Source organism: Delphinapterus leucas, chromosome 15, assembly GCF_059928025.1.
Source record: "Delphinapterus leucas isolate spDelLeu-1000000601 "Yukka" chromosome 15, BTC_Dleu_Yukka2, whole genome shotgun sequence".
Lineage (NCBI taxonomy): Eukaryota > Metazoa > Chordata > Mammalia > Artiodactyla > Monodontidae > Delphinapterus > Delphinapterus leucas.
Window position 1 is genome coordinate 53,650,987 of NC_143143.1, and position 19,579 is coordinate 53,670,565.

The 19,579-nt window shown below is 39.6% G+C and overlaps 1 protein-coding gene across 2 annotated transcripts in view; it reads right to left on the bottom strand.

Moving 5' to 3' along the window:
- Positions 1 to 532: 532 nt before the first annotated feature.
- BMP2 (bone morphogenetic protein 2) overlaps positions 533 to 19,579 on the bottom strand; it is a 28,294-nt gene continuing 9,247 nt past the window's right edge. Inside the window, exons 3-4 of one of the 2 annotated variants that reach the window (XM_089896581.1) lie at positions 17,655 to 18,445; positions 533 to 12,718 (exon numbers count right to left, since the gene is read on the bottom strand). In XM_089896581.1, coding sequence (XP_089752707.1) covers positions 12,689 to 12,718; positions 17,655 to 18,445 — 821 coding nt within the window. In that variant the 3' untranslated portion in view covers positions 533 to 12,688. The other variant, XM_022556509.3, reaches the window with a different exon arrangement.

Sequence of the window (19,579 nt, forward strand, 5' to 3'; positions counted from 1 at the left end):
AGAGTGTTCTAATTTCATTCTTTTACATGTAGCTGCCCAGTTTTCCCAGCACCACTTATTGAAGAGGCTGTCTTTTCTCCACTTTATATTCTTGCCTCATTTGTCATAGATTAATTGATCATAAGTGTGTGAGTTTATTTCTAGGCTTTCTATTCTGTTTCATTGATCTATGTGTCTGTTTTCATGGCAGTACCATTGTCTTGATTACTGTAGCTTTGTAGCATAGTCTGAAGTCAGGGAGCATGATTCATCCAGCTCTGTTCTTCTTTATCAAGATTGTTTTGGCTATTTGGTGTCTTTTGTGTTTCCATACAAATTTTAAAATTATTTGTTCTAGTTCTGTGAAAAATTCCATTGGTATTTTGATAGGGATTGCTTTGAGTAGTATGATGAGTTTAACAATATTAATTCTTCCATTCTAAGAACATGGTATATCTTTCCATCTGTTTGTGTCATCTTCAATTTCTTTCATCAGGATCTTGTAGTTTTCTGAGTACAGGTCTTTTACCTCCTTAGGTAGGTTTATTCCTAGGTATCTTATTCTTTTTGATGTGATGACAAATGGGGTTGTTTCCTCAATTTCTCCTTCTAATAGTTTGTTGTTAGTGTATAGAAATGCAACACATTTCTGTATATTAATGTTATATCCTGTAACTTTACAGAATTTATTGATGAGCTCTAGTAGTTTTCTGCTGGTGTCTTTAGGATTTTCTATGTATAGTATCATGTCATCTGCAAACAGTGACAGTTTCACTTCATTCCAATTTGTATTCCTTTTATTTCTTTTTCTTCTCTAATTGCTATGGCTAGGACTTCCAAAACTATGTTGAATAAATGTGGTGAGAGTGGGTATTCTTATCTTGTTCCTGATCTTAGAGGACATGATTTCAGCTTTTCACCATTGAGTATGATGTTAGCTGTGGGTTTGTCATACATTGCCTTTATTATGTTGAGGTATTTTCCTTCTATGCCCACTTTTCTGGAGAGTTTTTATCATAAATGGATGTTGAATTTTGTCAAAATTTTCTTCATCTATTGAGATGATCATATGGTTTTTATTCTTCAGTTTGTTAATGTGGTGTATCTCATTGATTGATTTGCAGATATTGAAGCATCCTTATATCCCTGGGATAAATCCCACTTGATCATGGTGTATGATCCTTTTACTGTATTGTTGGATTTGGTTTGATAACATTTTGTTGAGAACTTTTTGCATCTATATTGATCATTGATATTGGCCTTTAATTTTTTTTTTATGATATTTTTGTCTGCTTTTGGTATCAGGGTGATTCTGGCCTCGTTTAATGAGTGTGGAAGTATTCCTCTGTAATTTTTTTGTAATAGTTTGAGAAGGATAGTAGAAGTGGCCTGCTATAGGTGATGTCCTATGTGTCCTAGCAGTGCACTCCCCTCTTGTTACCCAAGCTATATGCTCTAGGGGTTCCCCTAAGAGGAATGTAGTGGGATGACTATGGGCATGATCTGTTAGGCTTGTTTGGACCCTAGCCTGGTTGGTTGCCAGGCCCTGCCTTGTGCTGATGCTGCTGGCTGTTGGTTAGCAGGGCCTGGTCATGAATGGCTGATTGCAGAACCCCAGGGGGCTCCAGGGCTAGCGCTGGCTCACTGGTGAGTGGAGACAGGGTCCAAAAGACTCCAGGGCTGTTGCCCTCCCACTGGTGGGTGGAGGCAGGTCCTGGGGTTAGTGGCAGACTACTAGCAGGTAGAACTGGGTCCTGGAGTCTGGCTGCAGGGCCCAGGGTTCTTAGAGCTGGTGTCAGATCAATGGGGGTGGGGGGGTGGGGAGGGCAGGGTCCAGTTCCTGACACAGTTGGGTATGGGGTCTTAGGTGTCCCAAAGCTTGTGTTGGCTGGCTACTGGGCAGGGCTGGGGCCCAGTTGGTCCCAGGGTAAGCTCTGGCCTGCTGTGGGTGGGCTGGATCAGTAGGCTGTGGTTTTCTTGCATCTGGTGTCTGCCCCCTGGTGGGTGAGGTTGGTCTAGAGGCTAGTGCAGGCTTCCTGGAGGGCAGGGCCAGTGCCTGCCCCCTGGTGGATGGGGCTGGGTCTTGGCCCTCTGGTGGGTAGGACCATGTCTAGACGTGGTTGTGCGTTTAGGAAGTCTTTAGCCAACCTGTCTGCTGTTGAGTTGGGCTGTGTCCCTACCCAATTAGTTGTATGGCCTGAGGCATCCCAACACTGGCACCTATAGGCTGTTGAGTAGGGCCAGGTCTTGGTGCTAATGAACTAGAGGGTGGATCCCATGATGGCGCCTAATTGCACCAGTGTTCACACAGTAGAAACCTCCCAAATATGGTTGACACCAATGTCTATGTCACCAGGGTGAGTCTCAGCCGCCTCCCCCCACCCTGTCCCTCTGGGAGACTCTCCAAGACCAGCAGGTAGGTCCGGCCCAGGCTCCTATCAAATTACTGTTTTTGTACTGGGTCCCAGTGGGCATGAGATTCTGTGTGCACACTTTAAGAGTGAAGTCTTTATTTCCCCCAGTCCTTTGGGACTCTCAAAATTAAACCCCACAGGTCTTCAAAGCCAAATGCTCTGGGGGCTTGTCTTCCCAGTGCAGGACCCCTGGGCTGGGGAGCCCAATGTGGGGCTCCGAACTCTCTCTCTCCTGTGGGAGAACCTCTGCAATTAGTCTCCAGTTTGTATGTTGCCCACCTGTGGGTATGGGATTTGATTCTATCATGAGTCTGCCCCTCCTACCCATCTCGTTGTGGTTCCATCTTTATGTCTTTAGTTGTAGGTTCTGGTATGTTCTGGTCTTTTTCATCGATGGTCATCTGCAGATAGCTGTGATTTTGGTGGGCTCATGAGAGGAGGTGAGCTCAGGGTCTTTCCATTCTGCCCTCTTGACTATCCCTTTGCAAATTTTTAACATGCCTTCTCGTACGGGACAAGGGTAAGTGGCATGTAAAAATGACACAAACTATCCAAATTCATATTGAAATATAGAAATGAAATGAGATATTCTTTTGTTAACACAATATACTCTGATTCATTAGAAAATATAAGAGCAAGTGATTTAGATTTGAAAGGACTTCTAATACTTTCTAAGAAGTTATTCTGAAATATTTTTACATCTTTCTAAGTGTTTCTTTCTGATTGCAGCCCTCAGCAGTAGCTCTGCATTCTGTAGGAGTGAAGCCACTTGGATCGATGCCTTCTTGAATTCCATGCATTCACCCAGACTGATGGCTTTTGAGAGAAAACATTATCTCCAAACGAAAAACTTCAAATGGAAGACTGTAAAACATAAAAACAGCCAAACAAACAAACAAACAAACAAAACCCACTCAGACTTGTGACCCTTGGTACTTCCCAACTCTAATACCCTAATGAAGCAACCTTTCTGAAGTTAGAGGGAATAACAGCCATCCTCACAGCAGTCAATGCCAATGTAAAGTCTTCATGGACCCCACCTGCTTGGTAGTAGATCTCAGATGACTGTCATAGGCCCAGTCAGTTCCTGTGAAAGGGCTAATACCCAACCCCCATTTTCTTATCCCCCTTCTCTTATCAGGGGGAAATGCATTTATTCCTTCTGGGGACTGATTTGTGGAGGTGACAATTAGCCTCATGGAAACAAATGCAAACTTGTAACTGAGACTTCTCAGTTGCCCCTAAACTCCAAGCCTGCCTCCTGACAAGCTCATAGGATAGAAGGTTATTCTCTGGCCAGGAAGTTTATGAATGACTGTTTTTTTTTTCATGAGAGAAGGATATATAGGAATAAGAAAAGAGAAAGCAGGGGACAAATGTTATCATCCATTTTTCCCTTCCTCAAGCAGAAAATGGTCTGTGCTTCACACAAAGGAAGCATAGGGAACAAGACCTATTGCTTTCCCTGGCAATGAAAGGGAAAAAAAGAGCATCATGCACCAACTGAAACAACTTTGAAAGCATCAATGAAGCCAGTTCTATAGCTGAGGGGCTGGAACACACCATGAACAACTTAGGAAAAAAAATCTCAGTAGCTAAAATGTCTACAAAAGCCTAGAAATTGCTGCCTTCAGAGAGATATTTTTCCCATCAAATTCTGTGGGAAGACCAGGGGACAGAATTGAAGAGAGACACAAACAGTAAGTACCCCAGGTAGAACCCCAAATCTCTGGGTTAAACCAGAACTGTTATAACTCTTGAGTATTCTTGGAAGAAAAGAGAATTTTCCATAGGAATGACTATACATATTCTTCCCTGCCAACCACCCTCTGCTGTGCCCCTATATTCTTTTTAAGCACTTATGCATTTTTGGACTTCCCTGGCGGTCCAGTGGTGAAGAGTCCGTGCTTCCAGTGCAGGAGGCAAGGGTTCAATCCCTGGTCAGGGAACTAAGATCCTGCATGCCGCGTGGCACAGCCAAATAAAATAAAATAAAATAAAATAAAATGACTTATGCATTTTTGCTCTTCCTGCAATGTATGCCAATCTGAACCCATAAGAACTGGATGAACCAAAATGGCCACAAAATGATCAAGGAGATAGTCCACTTCACTTTTCCTAAAAGGTCCTTCCCATCTCTTATCCCCTCTTGATTTTAGACTTAGGAAGTTTTGAAGAATGGTGGTAGCAATCAAAACTAAACTAGGGAATGAGGGGTTCTGAAAGCTCTAATAGGAAATATATTAGAATTAGGGAATTTTGCTTAGGAAAGGTAATTCTTTGAGCTCATCATTGCCTTTGCTGTGTTGGAAATCTCTCAAGAACTCTAGATAATGGGTTTTAAGAGAGTAATCCAAAATAGTTTTTGAAATACTAAGCAATCTAGAGAATTTACAGGACCAAAAGTGGTCAGACGAAAGTATTACAAACTTTCATCATTGCAAAGTGGTGATTTTCCCCATCCTTCCCATTTCTATGCAAATCCTTAATCAAGGAAGTAGTAGTGATTACTAAGTGTCTCTTAAACTTCAGGATACAGTGTGAATAATCAAAGTCACTCATTTAAAAGATGAGACATAAATGAGTAACTATGAAGATCATATAATCAATCTGTGGAAATTAACAACATTTCAAAGTTCAGTTGAATCCCCCTGAAAAGTCCTAGCTTTGTAATTCTAAACAGTTGCTGCTTCCAAGCCAAAAAGTAATCCTTTAGTCTTCTCTTTGGTAACTATTCCTTCCTACCTCACCCCCACCCACCTATTCCCAGTGTTTTTCTTTCTAACAAACAGAGAAAGAAAAAGGAAAAGAAAAATAATAACTGTTTAAAATTCCAAGGTTTTACTTCAAGCCAAGGTCACCTTTCTAACTAACTTTGATCAGGTAAATTACCTCTAAGTGTCTCAATTTTTCCCTCTAGAAAATTGAAATAATGTATCACCTTTGATCTGCAAATTTGTAAGGGCATTTAGAGATTGAATGAAACCTACCTGCTGGGATTTCTGTTTCCAGGAAGATGGAGTAGCCATCCTTCTACTTACTCCTCCTGCTAAGTTCAACTAAAAACAACTAAACTAAAAACAAATATTAGAAGATCCTAAAGTTGATAAGAGGAAGACAGGCCAGCTAGAGGCCTTGGGACCCGAAGACCATAGGTGGTAAGTTCCCTGAGGTTTCTCGGCACTTCATGTATTCCAGACTGAATACTGGAGAAGTGGCACCCTATCAACACCATAGATGGAAAAAAAAAAAACAAAAACAAAGGGAAGCCTGCTCTCTCTGGCCAAAGGATAAGGAACAGGGTAGTCTAGAAAGGTAAAAAACTTTTAGATAACAACAAGTCTACACCAGCCAAGCAACACAGAAATAAACTGCAGCCCAACCCCTACCTCCACCAGCAAAGGCCAAGTGGAGAGCTTAGACATCCACCCTTGGCAGGTTGAAATCAGGGGCTCCAATCCTCTCTCCCCCAGGGTTTGTCAGAAGAGGCCTAATGGAGAGTCAGGATTTTCACCAACATTAAGTGGTAACAATAACACCCCAACCCACAGCATTAGTGGAAGCCATTCAGGGACCCTGAAATCCCACCCCAACAAACAGCAACAAAGAGCCCCTCATCCCCTGGGTGTCAGTGGAGGCAGAGGGGACAACCTGGACTCCAACCTCACCCAGCAGTAAGGTGGTGGCACCCCCCCACCTTCACCCACCAGAGCACTGTCAGAGGAGGGCTGCTACAACACAAGATCTGAATAAGATCTAGAATCTTATAACACACCCAAACTGTCTGGGTTTCAATTTTTAAAAACTCACTTTTTATACCAAGAACAAGGAGGAGCTCAAACTGAATGACAAAAGACAACCATCAGATGCTGCCCCAAGATGATACAGATGTTAGAATTCTCTGACAAGGATTTTAAAACAGCCTTCATAAAGCTGCCCCAGTGAACATTTATAAACATACCTAAAATAAATGATTAATAGAAAGTTTCAGCAAAGAAATAGAAGACATGAGAGAAAACCAAATGGAAAATTTAGAACTAAAGAATGAAAATAACTGATATAAAAAGCTCAGTGGATGGGCTCAACATAAGAAGAAACAAGGCAGAGGAAAGAATCAATGAACTTGAATAGAACAATAGAAATTATCCAATCCAAACAACAGAGAGGAAATAGACTGGAAGAAATGAACAGTCTCAGGGGTATGTGGAACTATAACAAAAGACCCTGTCATCAAAGTCCTAGAAGAAAAAGAGAAAGAAGATGAGGCTGAAGAACATACCCAAACAAATAATGGCAAAAATTTTCCTAAATCTGGCAAAAAAAAGGGAGGTTGGTGGGGTCCAGTAGATTCAAGAAGCTGAGTGAAACTCAAACAGAAAAAGAGAAAAAGAAATCCATTCCAAGACACATCATAGTCAAACTTCTGATACTAAAGGCAAAATCTTGAAAGTAGCTGGAGATAAATGAGGTATCCCTTAGAGGAGAGAAACAATTCAAATGGCAGTGTATTTCTCACCAGAAGCTATGGAAGCCAGAAGGAAGGGGCAGAAGATTTTTTTAAGTGCTGAAGAAAAAAGAACTGCCAACTCTGAATCTTATACCCAGTGAAAATATCCTTTAAGAATGAAGGGGAAACTTTAGACATTCTCAGATGAAGAAAAACTAAGAATTTATTGCCAGCAGATCTACTTTGAATGAATAGCTAAAGAAGAGTGCTGGCTGCTCATGCTGTGTGGGACAAGTGCTGGCCTGGCTGCCTTGCTCTGTGGTGGACTTGCAGCCATTGCAAAGGCCAACAGGGAGCTCCCCTCCTCCTTCCCCATGGGCAGCAGCAGCCCCAGGGTGAGGGTGCATCCAGACCCCTCCCCAGCTAACACTGTAAACAGAAGGGAAATGATAAAAGGACTCTTGAACATCAGTAAGGAAGAAAGTCCACAGAAAGAGGAAGTATATGGGTTAAGCACAAGACTTTCCTTCCCCTTGATTTTTCTGAATTACGTTTGATAATTAAAGTAAAAATTATAACATTGTCTAATGTGATTGTCAATGACTGTAGAGGAAATATTTAAAACATCTGTATTACAAGTGGGGATGAGTAAAGTGGCATTCAGGGAGGTAAGATTTCTTCACTTTAGTTAGGGATGGAAAAAGATATATGATGCAGTATATTTTATGCCTGTGATATACATGAAAGCAAAAATTGATAGGCCTGCAAGGAAAAGTCAACAAATCCACAACTATAGCTGAATATCTCAACTCCTGTCTCTCAACACTTGATAGAATAACTAGACAGAAAGTCAAAGACAGAGAAGAATTCAACACCACCATCAACCAACAAGGCTTAAGATCTAAAGACATTCACAGAACACTCCACACAATGACAGCAGAATTCACATTTTCAAGTACTGACATAGCATATACCAAGATAGACCAAATCTTGGCAATAGAACAAATGCTAACAAATTTAAAATATTTGAAATCAAATACAGTATGTTCTATGACCATAATGCAATCAAACTAGAAATCAATGGCAGAAAGACAAAGTGAAAATATTCAGACACTTGGAAACTAAAAAACATACTCCTAAATAATCCACAGGTCAACAAGGAAGTCTCATTGAAAACAATAGAATGAAAGTTAAAATAAAACATATCAAAATTTGTGAGACACAGATAAAGAAATGTTGAGAGGGAAATTTGTAGCACTAGATGCTTCCATGAAGAATGAAGAGAAGTCTCAAATCAATAAACTAAGCTCTCACCTCAAGAGCATAGACAACAAAGAGCAAAAATAAACCAAATAGGAAGAAGGAAGGAAATAAAAAAGAACAGAAATTAATAAATATTGAAAACAGGAAAAAAATAGAGAATCAATGAACAAAAAATTTGGTTCTTTGAAAAGATCAATAAACTCTATAAAGTAAGTCTGACAGAAAATAAAAGAGAAGACACAATTAAAAATATCTGGAATGAAACAAGATATCACTGCAGACCCTGCAGACTTCAAAAGGATAATAAAGGAATGTTACAAGAAACTCTACACGTAAGGTTGACAATTTAAATGGACCAATTCCTTGAGAAGTATAAACTAGCATAAATCACTCAATATGCAGTAGAAAATTTGAGTAGCCCTATAATTATTTTAAAAATTGAAATTGAATTCATAATTTAAAACTTCTCCAAAAAAGAAATCTTCAACCCAGATGGTTTCACTGAAGAATTCTACCAAATGGTCAAAGAAGAATTAATGCCGATTTTATACAATCTCTTCCAGAAAATTCAAGAAGAGAGAACACTTCCTAATTCATTCTATGAAGCCAGTATTACCCTTATAACAAAACCAGACAAAAATAGTACCAAAAAGAGAAAAAGGCAGACCAATATTCCTCATGAATATGGATGCACACATCCTTAATAATATATCAGCAGAGAGAATTCAGCAATGTATAAAAAGTATTATACAATGACCAAGTAGGGATTATTCCAGTGAGGCGAGGCTGGTTGAAATTTTGAAAATCAATGTAATCTACCACATTAACAGAGGAAAGGAGAAAAATCATGTGATCTCAGCAATTGAAGCATAAAATGCATCTCTTCTGCATGTTAAAAACTCTCAAAACACAGGAATAGAGAAGGGTTTCTTCAACTTGATGAAGAAACATCTTTTAAAAAATACCTACAGTAACATTCCTTATAGTGGTGAAAGGAATTCAAGATAAGAGAAACATGAAGATGAGACAGGCTGCCTGACAGTTGGTCAATGTTAGAAGATGTGCTGGGGAAGAGGAGCCAGCAGGACCCAGGAGGAGAAGGGTCTGAAAAGTGCCCCCTTGCCTTTGTTTTTTTAATTGAAGCATTAGTCCATCTTCCATTTCAGAGGGGGGAAAGTGTACTCCACCTGGTGAATGTTTTAAATTCCTAAAAAGTAAATAACTGTTTCAGCCTTTGAAATTTCACATGAAATTATCAATGAGTCAGGAGAAAAATGCTAACATCAAAATTAAAATCAAATGAATCATGGCTTCTCCCTGCAAAGCAGAAGCACTTTCGTCTGTGCTTATACTCTGCTGATGGACAATTGGCTGCCAGCTCCCTCCCACCTCACCCCACTCCCACCTGCCTGACTGGCCCTTCCCCCCAGCATCCCATAGGCTGGGTTATGGAGAGGAGCAGAGCAATTCCTCTCCCACCATGAGCATTTTCCACGAGGAAAGGCTGTGGCATTACTCCTTTCCCCAAACTCAGTCCTACAACCCTGGAAAAAAGGGAAATCACGATAGGATTGTGTTCCCTGTCCAAGCTGGTGTCTCAGAAGAGGCCTTCAGCAGAGTTACACTTCGGTTCAGCAAACTCTCAGATTGGTGACAACATAGGACCAATTCCCTCTCCTTTTGTATCAGATCAGGTTAGCTTTTCTAGCTCCTCTTTCCCAAATGCATTTCCTCATCTCCCAGACTGTCCTGGTACCCGGAAGAAGGGAGAAAGAGAGAGAGAGAGAAAGAGAGACAAAGGGAGAGCTGAATGTAAAATAGAAGTATAGGAAAATTCTAATTGGTTTTTTGAAGATTATGTAAGTGATGGGGACAAAATATATCAATTTCCACTCCTGCTAAACAAGGACCACCACTTGACTTACCTCATCACTGGACAGCCTGTGATGTCCTTTGGGACCCAGAAGTCAAACCCCCACAGATCCACTTGGCAGGAGCTTTGAGAGAATTGTGTTTTGGCAACAGCTGCTATGGAGGGAGGCTCCTATTTTTACACCACTGGGGCTGAAACACAACCATCTCCCTGAACTTCCTAGAAATGGTACATAATATGTGGTTCTAGGAAGGGGGGATCCTTGAGACACTGCGCCCCTCCCCATGTTATGAGAATGCACCTGTATTTTGGGAGTATCTGGCCACCCCCTCTCTGCTCCTTCATGCCACACCCTTAAGAGTATCTTAGCAAACCCATGAGTACACCAAGGTACAAAGGAACATCCAGGCCTCAACCTGACCCAGTCAGTGAAAGTGATATTCAGGTATAAAAGGTACTCACAAAAGAGAAAGGATCTAGAGTTCACTTAGATGTTATTCTCCAGCAAGGCAGAAATACATTTTCCTCTGGGTTGCTATTGTTGGTAAGAGGATTCTAGAATTCTTAGTCTCAGCTCTTTTTCAGGTAACAAAACTGAAACTCTTCACAGTTCAATAAAAAGGGAGGTATCAAAAGTCACTTCTGTGCCTTCTCTACACAGGTAAAATACTCTGTAGCATCACCAAGGAAGGAGTTATTGTGCAATGGTGGTATCTGAAAATCACCCTTCTGCTCATAAAAGCTGCATTGATCTCACTCACATATGTATTTCTTTTCACCACAAAACAATGCTTAACTTCTCCAGTTCTCCCCATTTTCTTTTATTCAACCAAGCGATCTTCAGGTAAACACACAGCAAATCCTCTGAGATAAGAAAATATTGGAATTTTCTCCTGGGCCAATTTTCTTATTTTTGTTTAGCTCACCCTTTGATTGTCATGAGGTTTGCAGTCTGATTCATTTCAGGGCCTTGATGTTGAAACATCATTATTGTCATGCCTCCTAATATTGACAAGACAAATGTGCTAGTAAGGACAGTAGGTTTACTGGTGAAGCCAAGTGACTGAGCAATGTTTAAGTAAGTCAGTAGTAAGATTTCTTTAGAGGAGAACATTTTATCAAATTGGTATGTACAGGCCAGATGGGCTTCAGAAGATCCTAATTTCCAAGGCAGTCTATGACGAACAAACTTCGGGGCTCCCTGTTTGATTCCCATGCCAGTAAATCCTGCCTGTAAATGATTCAGAAAAGCTGATAAAGTTTTCCATGGATTTGACTGAATTACAGCACAGGGAACCCTGCGAAGAGGAGAGGCAGAAAGACAGCATCTCAGAGGATGGAGGAGGGAAAAGGGTAGACCTGAAGTGAGCAAAGCACAAGCACGTCAGCTACAAATTGTGTACACATGCAAGATGAACTTGTGAACACACGTCCAAATTGGCAGGTGTTTAAAGACTGGGTATTTATAATGTGCTCCTGAAACATCTTACTGAAATGATGATGATTTAAGTGACTTTGATTTAGAATTAGACTTTTAAGAATGTTTAAAAGCATTTCCAATGTTATCTACCAAAAACCAAATGCAGCTTCATGGAGATAGGATTCTCCATAAACTGACGTCTTGTGTTTCTGAATGTTGCCTCCAATCTTTTCTCTACCTCTTTGCCTTGCAACAATTGAAGCAGCTGGGGGCTGGAGCTCACTTTATTAGTGATTTAAAACACACCCTTGGAAACTAAGCTGGCTTTTTTTTTTGTCCATCCAGGTGGGAAGCGTGTTCCAGCAAATGGACTTTTAAGAAAGTTCTCAAACAGCTAATGCTTTAAGAGCTCAACTTCAACAAATCTTCTACCAGCCATCTCGGCAACAAAAGACCAGGGTAACCTGGTAAGAGAACTAAGCCTTCCATATAAAGACAAAGATAAAACAGCTCAGCAGCCGAGATTCGACATCTTTAAAAATGCCTTTTCAATCTTTAACTTTTGTCTGGTTGGTTGTCTAGCAACCAAGTGCCGAAAAGAAACTCCACCCAAAACAAAGTGAAACAATGCAGACACTTATTTAGGAGTGTGTGTGTATTAAGGTTCTCAGGGTGCAAAGATAGAAACTTGCTTTCAGACAATTAAAACAGAACAAGTCCTGATTGTAGATGGCAGGAAAGGAAGTTGGGAGTGAGGAAAAAGCAACTCGAAAATGTGTAATGTGGGATGAGGGTATAGTTTCCACACACCGGGCTAAAGCAAGGTTTACACTCTTAAGTAATAAAAACAAACCATTAAGCTCGGCCCAGCACTGTCAGGAAGTATAAAACAGTTCTTGAAACTTTGCAGTGACTATACAAAGCTTTTCATAAACTCTGTTTCCTGATCTTCATTAAATGTTCACATCAAGTTGCCATGGGGCAATTAGCTTGCCTCCTGAAATCAATAAAGAATCAACAATTTGGAAATAGTTGTACAGTAAAATAGTTCAATAATTATTCTCTCATCGTGTTGTGGCCAAGCAGTTCCAGTGTAAATGCAGACCAGATGAGAGCCTGTTCCTCACGAGGGGAGCTTTCAGCAATGGGCGGTTTGCAGAGAGAGCTGCTCATCGGCACGCACTGCAGCGAGAATGCAGTCCTGGCACTGCTTGGAGTGTGGCCCAGAAGGCAGGGCAAACACGGGCTGGAAGTGGCGTTCAAGTCAATATCTGGCACACTGCTCACGCACCTCAGAAGGACTCAGTCCAAAGTGTGGAGACCTAAACGAAATGATAGACCCAATGGATACAAAATTAGGCACCCTACACTCAGCATTTGGACCCCAGACAGGAACAAACCAAAATTTTTTTCCCCTGGGGTATATGTATCTGCAAGAGAAAACATAGGTATATCTATCTATCTATCTATCTATCTATCTATCTATCTATCTATCTATATATCTGTGTGTGTATATCTATATCGATATATGTCTACGTTATATATGTATATAAAGAGTGTATTTGAGATTAGGATTCATTCATTTCAGCATTTCTTCAACAAATATTCAAATCTGAGTTGCTTGTAAGAAACCTTCAAAGTGCTCCCTTAGAAAGTAAAATGAGGCTACTAAACAGATGACCTTCCTAAGATGTTTTGCTACAAAAGAGGGGCCAAGACAAAGTTCTTTCTTTGCTGACCCCCTTTGCAGATGGAAGTCAATTCCTTTAACTTTTTCTAGTCAGAGCCCATTCACTTCAGCACCTTCTTCGAAGCCAACCGTGGCATCACAAATTCCAATATCCATTAAATCAAATGTCAAATACTAGCTTGGGAAGCTTTATATCACCCTCTAGGCTCAATGGTGCTGTAGAGTGAACTGTCTTAGAACTTGAAAAAAAAATAAAGCATCATTTTTAGTATAAACAAATGCTTCAAATGTATGACATCTATTTGCTGCCTTCAAAGGGAAAACTTTTAACTCAGACGCTTGGCACTAAGATCACACGGGATCAACTCAGTGGACTGACTTAAGTGTTAAAACTTTTTAAAAGTACGTTAAGGGCTAGCACCTGCTCCCCCATCCACATAGATGTACTGACACGTATTTGACTAAACTGACTACATACATGCCCAAGCAAGCAAGCTGAGCAGATTTTACAAGATAAGCAACCAAGTGTTTTCATGTCTGAGGGTGGCTAGAACACAAAATTGCCAGTCATCTTGTGGGGGAAAAGAATGCCTTTGAAAAAAATATGTAGGGCATCATTTCAGATAAAATGTATCCAAATGCCATCCTGTATACAGGTTTTGTTGTTTTGTTTTGTTTTTCCTTTTAGTGCTATTTCTTAGCAAGGGGCCTAAACTTAGTCCCGCTTTCTGCTGTTGTGATTGAGAATTCTTACAGCCTTGCTACTCAATGTGTAAGACCTTAAGCCGGTGGGTAAAGGCAGCTACACCTGGGAATGTGTTGGAAATGCAGAATCTCAGGCCCCACCCCAGACTCATGGCAACAGAACCTATGTTATAACATGATCCCAAGGGGTCTGTATACACATCAAGGCTGCATTCTCCTGGAGCTAGTATTGGTGATTCGCATGCACATTAAAATCTAAAAAGTTTTATTTAGAGCATTGGTCCCCCAAGTTAGGTAGAAGTTCACTTTGAAGTTTGCAGGGCAGGGAAACAGTGAGAAAACTCTGCCCTGGAGAAAACCATAAGGCTGTAATTTATGTCAGTGGGGTGCAGGCAAGAGGAAAAGCAATTTACCTGAGTGAAGCAGACCTGCATTAATCCCATCTCACCCTACCTGCCCCCTGCAAAAAATAAAGCAGAAAAGGAATAGAATAGTGCCAGGGCAGTCCTACTTCTTTGTGATTGCCTATCCATGTCACACTTATTTCTACACTTAAATTGTTCTTTACTGCAACGCTAGGTTCCTTTTGCCTTATAACAGACTGGGGGGCTGTGGCATCTAACACTCCATGAATCAATATCTTAACATTAATATGACTCTAGAATAGAAATACACTATTTTTAAAAGTGCTGTGAAATGCACAAATGATTTTTCCACCTCCAATAAAAAGCTGAGGAAAAAGATATGGAACACTTAGATTATCCAGTAATGATGTAGCCTGCTACCTAGACCAGACTGATAGATCATCTCTCCACTCTTGGCCTCCTGAGGTACAATTTAAAGCAGCAAATGGAGTAGAAATTACGAAAAAATGGAAGCACAGAGAAATTTGTAAACGACTCATCTTCTTCTTCCCCAATTTTGAAGGCAAAAAATGAACAGAGCAATCTGGACCTGCCATACAGGTTAAAACCATGCCAGGGAGGTGCACACAGCCCAGACAAGCACAAAACGAGATGACACAACTTAATTTTGAAAGGTGATCTCCACAAATTCAGAAACTTACTACATTTTTTGAAAAGCCAACTCTAAAAAGATTCAAAGTTTCCTATAGAATAGTGACTGAAAACTGAAGACATTCAGTGTCATGGGGTTAGTTATGACACTTTTTTTCTCAGAATGAAGAATGTGAGACAAAACGTCTATAGGAATGTAGAATATATGTAAGAATATTATGTTTCTCAAATGAGCTGCCAAGAGGGTCAGAGTCCTCAACTATTAAAAAATCTCTGAAACTAAACTGAAAATGCCATCATCTATATATATGTAATACCAATCACATATATCTTCATATGTATATTTATACATATTACATATATGTCTATATATATTTACACATATATTTATATGTATTCACACATATATTTGTATGTATATTTACACATATATTTGTGTATATATTTATATATATTCACATATATGTCTATATATATTCACACATATATATTATGCAAGAACCATTTGAGAACCGTTTGAGAAAAGAACATTTGAGAATCATTTTAACCGAGAAAATCAGACCCAATGAAGCAGAGAAATAAAAAGGGACGGAACTGCCAAATGTATGGAAATTCTTGTGCTGTACTTTTACAACTCTTATCTAGAGAATTTGGAGATGAGAAAACGTGGATTATTATTTTTTAAGATGTTACGACTGTGCAGCCTGCCCCTCACATCCATGGCAAGAGAGGGTGAAGAATGCCAAGGGACAAAGACAATCCCGCCCTCCACAGGGGTGTCTAACATCAATGATACATAAAGAGCAATAGAATAGGGATAAAAAGAAACTAAAAGATTTTAACAGTGGAAGGAATAAAAGATAACTTGTACTAATTTTTTAGAAAAATATGATCTACATAATCTCAAAACGAGGGTTAAATCTATCACACCCAAAATATAACCCAAAATGTAACAGGGTCATAGCAAGTTAATTCCTGAGAAGAATCTGATGATAACACTGTTCCTTTACTAACACACTTTTTTTCAGCCACATCAAGGAAGGGCTAGGAAAGGAAATTAGAACTAGGCCTCACCAATCACAGCAGGATCAGAGGTGACACAAAGTCCTAGAAATTGACCTTAAAATACTTCCAGTAAAATTGTGGGGTTGTGGGTCCCCTGGCCATACAAGCATACCCACCGAACCCTTCCTTGGGTCTGATTTCAACCCAGAGCACAGAAGCCCTGCCACTGGTATGTGTTCATTCTGAGCGGCCTAATTCGACTTCATTCTGCTTGGGCTTCAGTCCAACTGGCAGATGTCCTTGTAGAAGCTTGATCTCAGACACTTTCCCTTTCTAATTTTTTGGCACCATTGCCTCTATTGCATGGGATATCATCTCTGAAACTTTATCTTGGGTTCCCCAGGTTTGGCTTGATTTTTGTTGCTTCGGTTTTCTCTTAAATCTTCCTGCCCCAAAGAGGTTCATGTGAAATACTAAATCATTGATTAATTCCTAGGAATTAGCCAATGACTTGCCTGCAAATTTCCAACTATTCCTTGCCTTCTCCCTACCTCCCTCCAAAATGAGTAGCCTCAGAAGCAAAAATGCAAACACAAGGTAATCTTTGTGAACGCTGTACAAATGCACCATTTTCTCTTACAGGTTGGCCTTTATAGAATGAAATGCGAGAGCTTTGATATTTATTATCTGAAATAGGTTTAACATTTGGAGAAATGTGTTCAAACACATAACCTTGGAAAGAAAAGCAAGCTGATGGAACAGAGAACAGGGGTAGGCAGAGAACAATTTTGCTGTGGAGAGGCAGTTAGAAAATTGAGTCCTTTTGAGCATAAAGAGCTCTTAGGTGAGGTAAAAGTAAAATACAAATCAATTTTCAACTCTTCATGAGGGCCACTAGATATCAATTTTAAATATACATGACCACAATATCAATAATGACGAAATCTTATGTTTTATTTAATACTTTGGCCAGACCAGCCCCTTTGAAGGGGTCACTAGTTTAGGAAAGAAGAACAACAAACCATCATTCACTTTCCTGCAGGTTCATCTTTTCTTAATTATTTCTATTGGTCCTGCTTTACTCTTTCTGCAAACTAAGGGGTGGGGGGTTTCTATATTAGATCAGCAATGTCTGGTTCTTATCCAAATATTCCACCTAATAAGGACGTAAGTTCTCATGGACTGGACAACCACTCTGCAACATTCCTGAGAATTGAATAATATAATAATCTTGAAAGTCAGCAGAGTGGATTATCCACTTTTTTTTTTTCTGGACATGAACTTGTGACCTTAACAGTAGCACTGCAAAAAAAAAAGCAAATGTGCTAAGCACTTTGCCAGAGTAACCTTCCATGTAGACTTTTCATCTTAAATACACACGACTGAAAACAACTACAATTTTTGGAAAATTATGTACAAACCCAATACTTCTTTTGATTACATATAAATACAAATTAGCTATTTTTCCTAAAAAGTGGTTATAATAGTAAATAAATACAAAATAAATCTGACCATTATACTTCATGTGCTGGGGTTGAACCCATATAAAATGTACAACTAAATACATTTTAAAATCTTTAAGGAATAATTCTCTGATTAAAATATTTGTTTTCCCAACTTCTTTTCGTAGATATAAATATATTTTCAAAATAGCTGTTTTTTTTTCTCCATTCCATTCCATAAATAAAGTCTTCATTGGGAAATATTAAAGTGTCAACTTGATTTTTTTTTTTTGCTTTTTTCTAAAATATATATATATATTTATTTATTTTATTTTATTTTGCTGTGCTAACGACACCCACAACCCTCGACAACCATGTCCTGATAGTTCTTTAATACCACCTTTTCATTCTCGTCAAGGTACAGCATGGAGATGGCACTGAGTTCTGTTGGGACACAGCATGCCTTGGGAATCTTAGAGTTAACTGAGTTGACCAGCGTCTGGACGATGGCATGGTTTGTGGAGTTCAGGTGATCAGCCAGGGGGAAAGGGCACTCCCCGTGGCAGTAAAAGGCATGATACCCCGGGGGGGCGACGATCCAGTCATTCCACCCCACGTCACTGAAGTCCACGTACAAAGGGTGTCTCTTACAACTGGACTTGAGGCGTTTCCGCTGTTTGTGTTTTGCCTGACGCTTTTCTCTTTGGTGGAGAGGGTGTCCTTTCCCATCGTGGCCAAAAGTGACCAGCAAGGGCCTTCTCTGTGACCAGCTGTACTTGTCTTGGTGCAAAGACCTGCTAATCCGCACGTGCCTCTTGGAGACCCCGTGGCTGTCCTCTGGGTGGGCCACCTCCACCACAAACCCGTGGTTGGCGAGCCCCTGCGCTGTCCACCTCATCACGGCAGGGGTGACATCAAAGCTCTCCCACCTGCTGGCATTCTGAGTCACCAACCTGGTGTCCAGAAGTCTGGTCACGGGGAACTTGGAGTTGGCTGTGGCAGGTTTTATAATTTCATAAATATTAATTCGGTGATGGAAACTGCTATTGTTTTCCAAAGTTTCCTGCATCTGTTCCCGAAAGACCTGAAGTTCTGCTGAGGTGATAAACTCCTCAGTGGGGATAGAAGTTAAATTAAAGAAGAATCTACGGGTTGTTTTTCCACTTATTTCTGGCAATTCTTCCAAAGATTCTAATTTAATGGAAAAAAGTAGAAAAAAAGAAAAATCATTCAGTAAGGCAAGTATGACAATTTGATTGTATATAAGGATTTATATACATCACTTCAGGGTTTGATTTAACACATGTAAAAATCTGCAGCCAGAAAGTTAAAATTTGCCCTTTAGATAAAGAAATGATCCTCCCTTTTCTATACATTTATGTCAATATACACACCATGAAACAAAATTTCACAATTCACTGTTACGTGTTTAATCTAATACGTGAATACTGCTTCCAGGTGGCTATAATAATGGGGGAAATGGTGAAGCATTTCTTTGGAATTCACAGACTTTAGGGCAAAAAAAAAAAAGTCAGCACTATAGTTAATAGAGGTCTAATGAGTGAGGATTTGAGGAAATTATTGCATTTCTTAAAAAGAAAAAGGCTTTAATGTCAATCCCTTAAGCAGTATTCTAAAACATTACTCTGCAATTTAGATGATTTACAAATCTCGATATACAGATTTCAGTTTCCTAATTAAAGACTCTGAAACTCAACATCAACGATGACATTTTGCAAAGTACACCCTACTATTTTACTCAAAAGTCCAGAGACAAAGGCATTTACAGGGATCTACTTCTTTGGAAACGTAAGGGTGGTACTAGGACACTGTAGTAATTAAGGCTGGATGATTTCAAGAGAAATAACTTCCCAACTTTGTCTCTTCTCTCACCTCTTTATGACCTCAAAAATCAAAATCTCATTGCAGATGCTTTTGGGAAAAAAAAATAATTCTCTTCTGTTTGTAATTCCTTTATCTTTTAAAAAAAATAAACCATATTAAAATTATACACCTACCCAATAATAGGCTACAGGATACAGATAAATCTCCCCCAAATTTATAAAAATCTACAGAAATGTCATTATGACATTCATGATGTAAGGGATAATCTAATTACAGAATAATCATTTTATATCTATTATCATTATTTTAAAATTGTCATTCAAGTGGGCTATTCATAAAAGTTCTTCCTGATTTAAAATTCCAGAATTTCAATTTTAAGGAGTACTGCTTGTCGAGCAAACAATAAAATATAACATAGCACCTTGAATGTATAGTCTGCAAATCATCAAAGGTGCACATTATTATTAAATTGATAGTAAA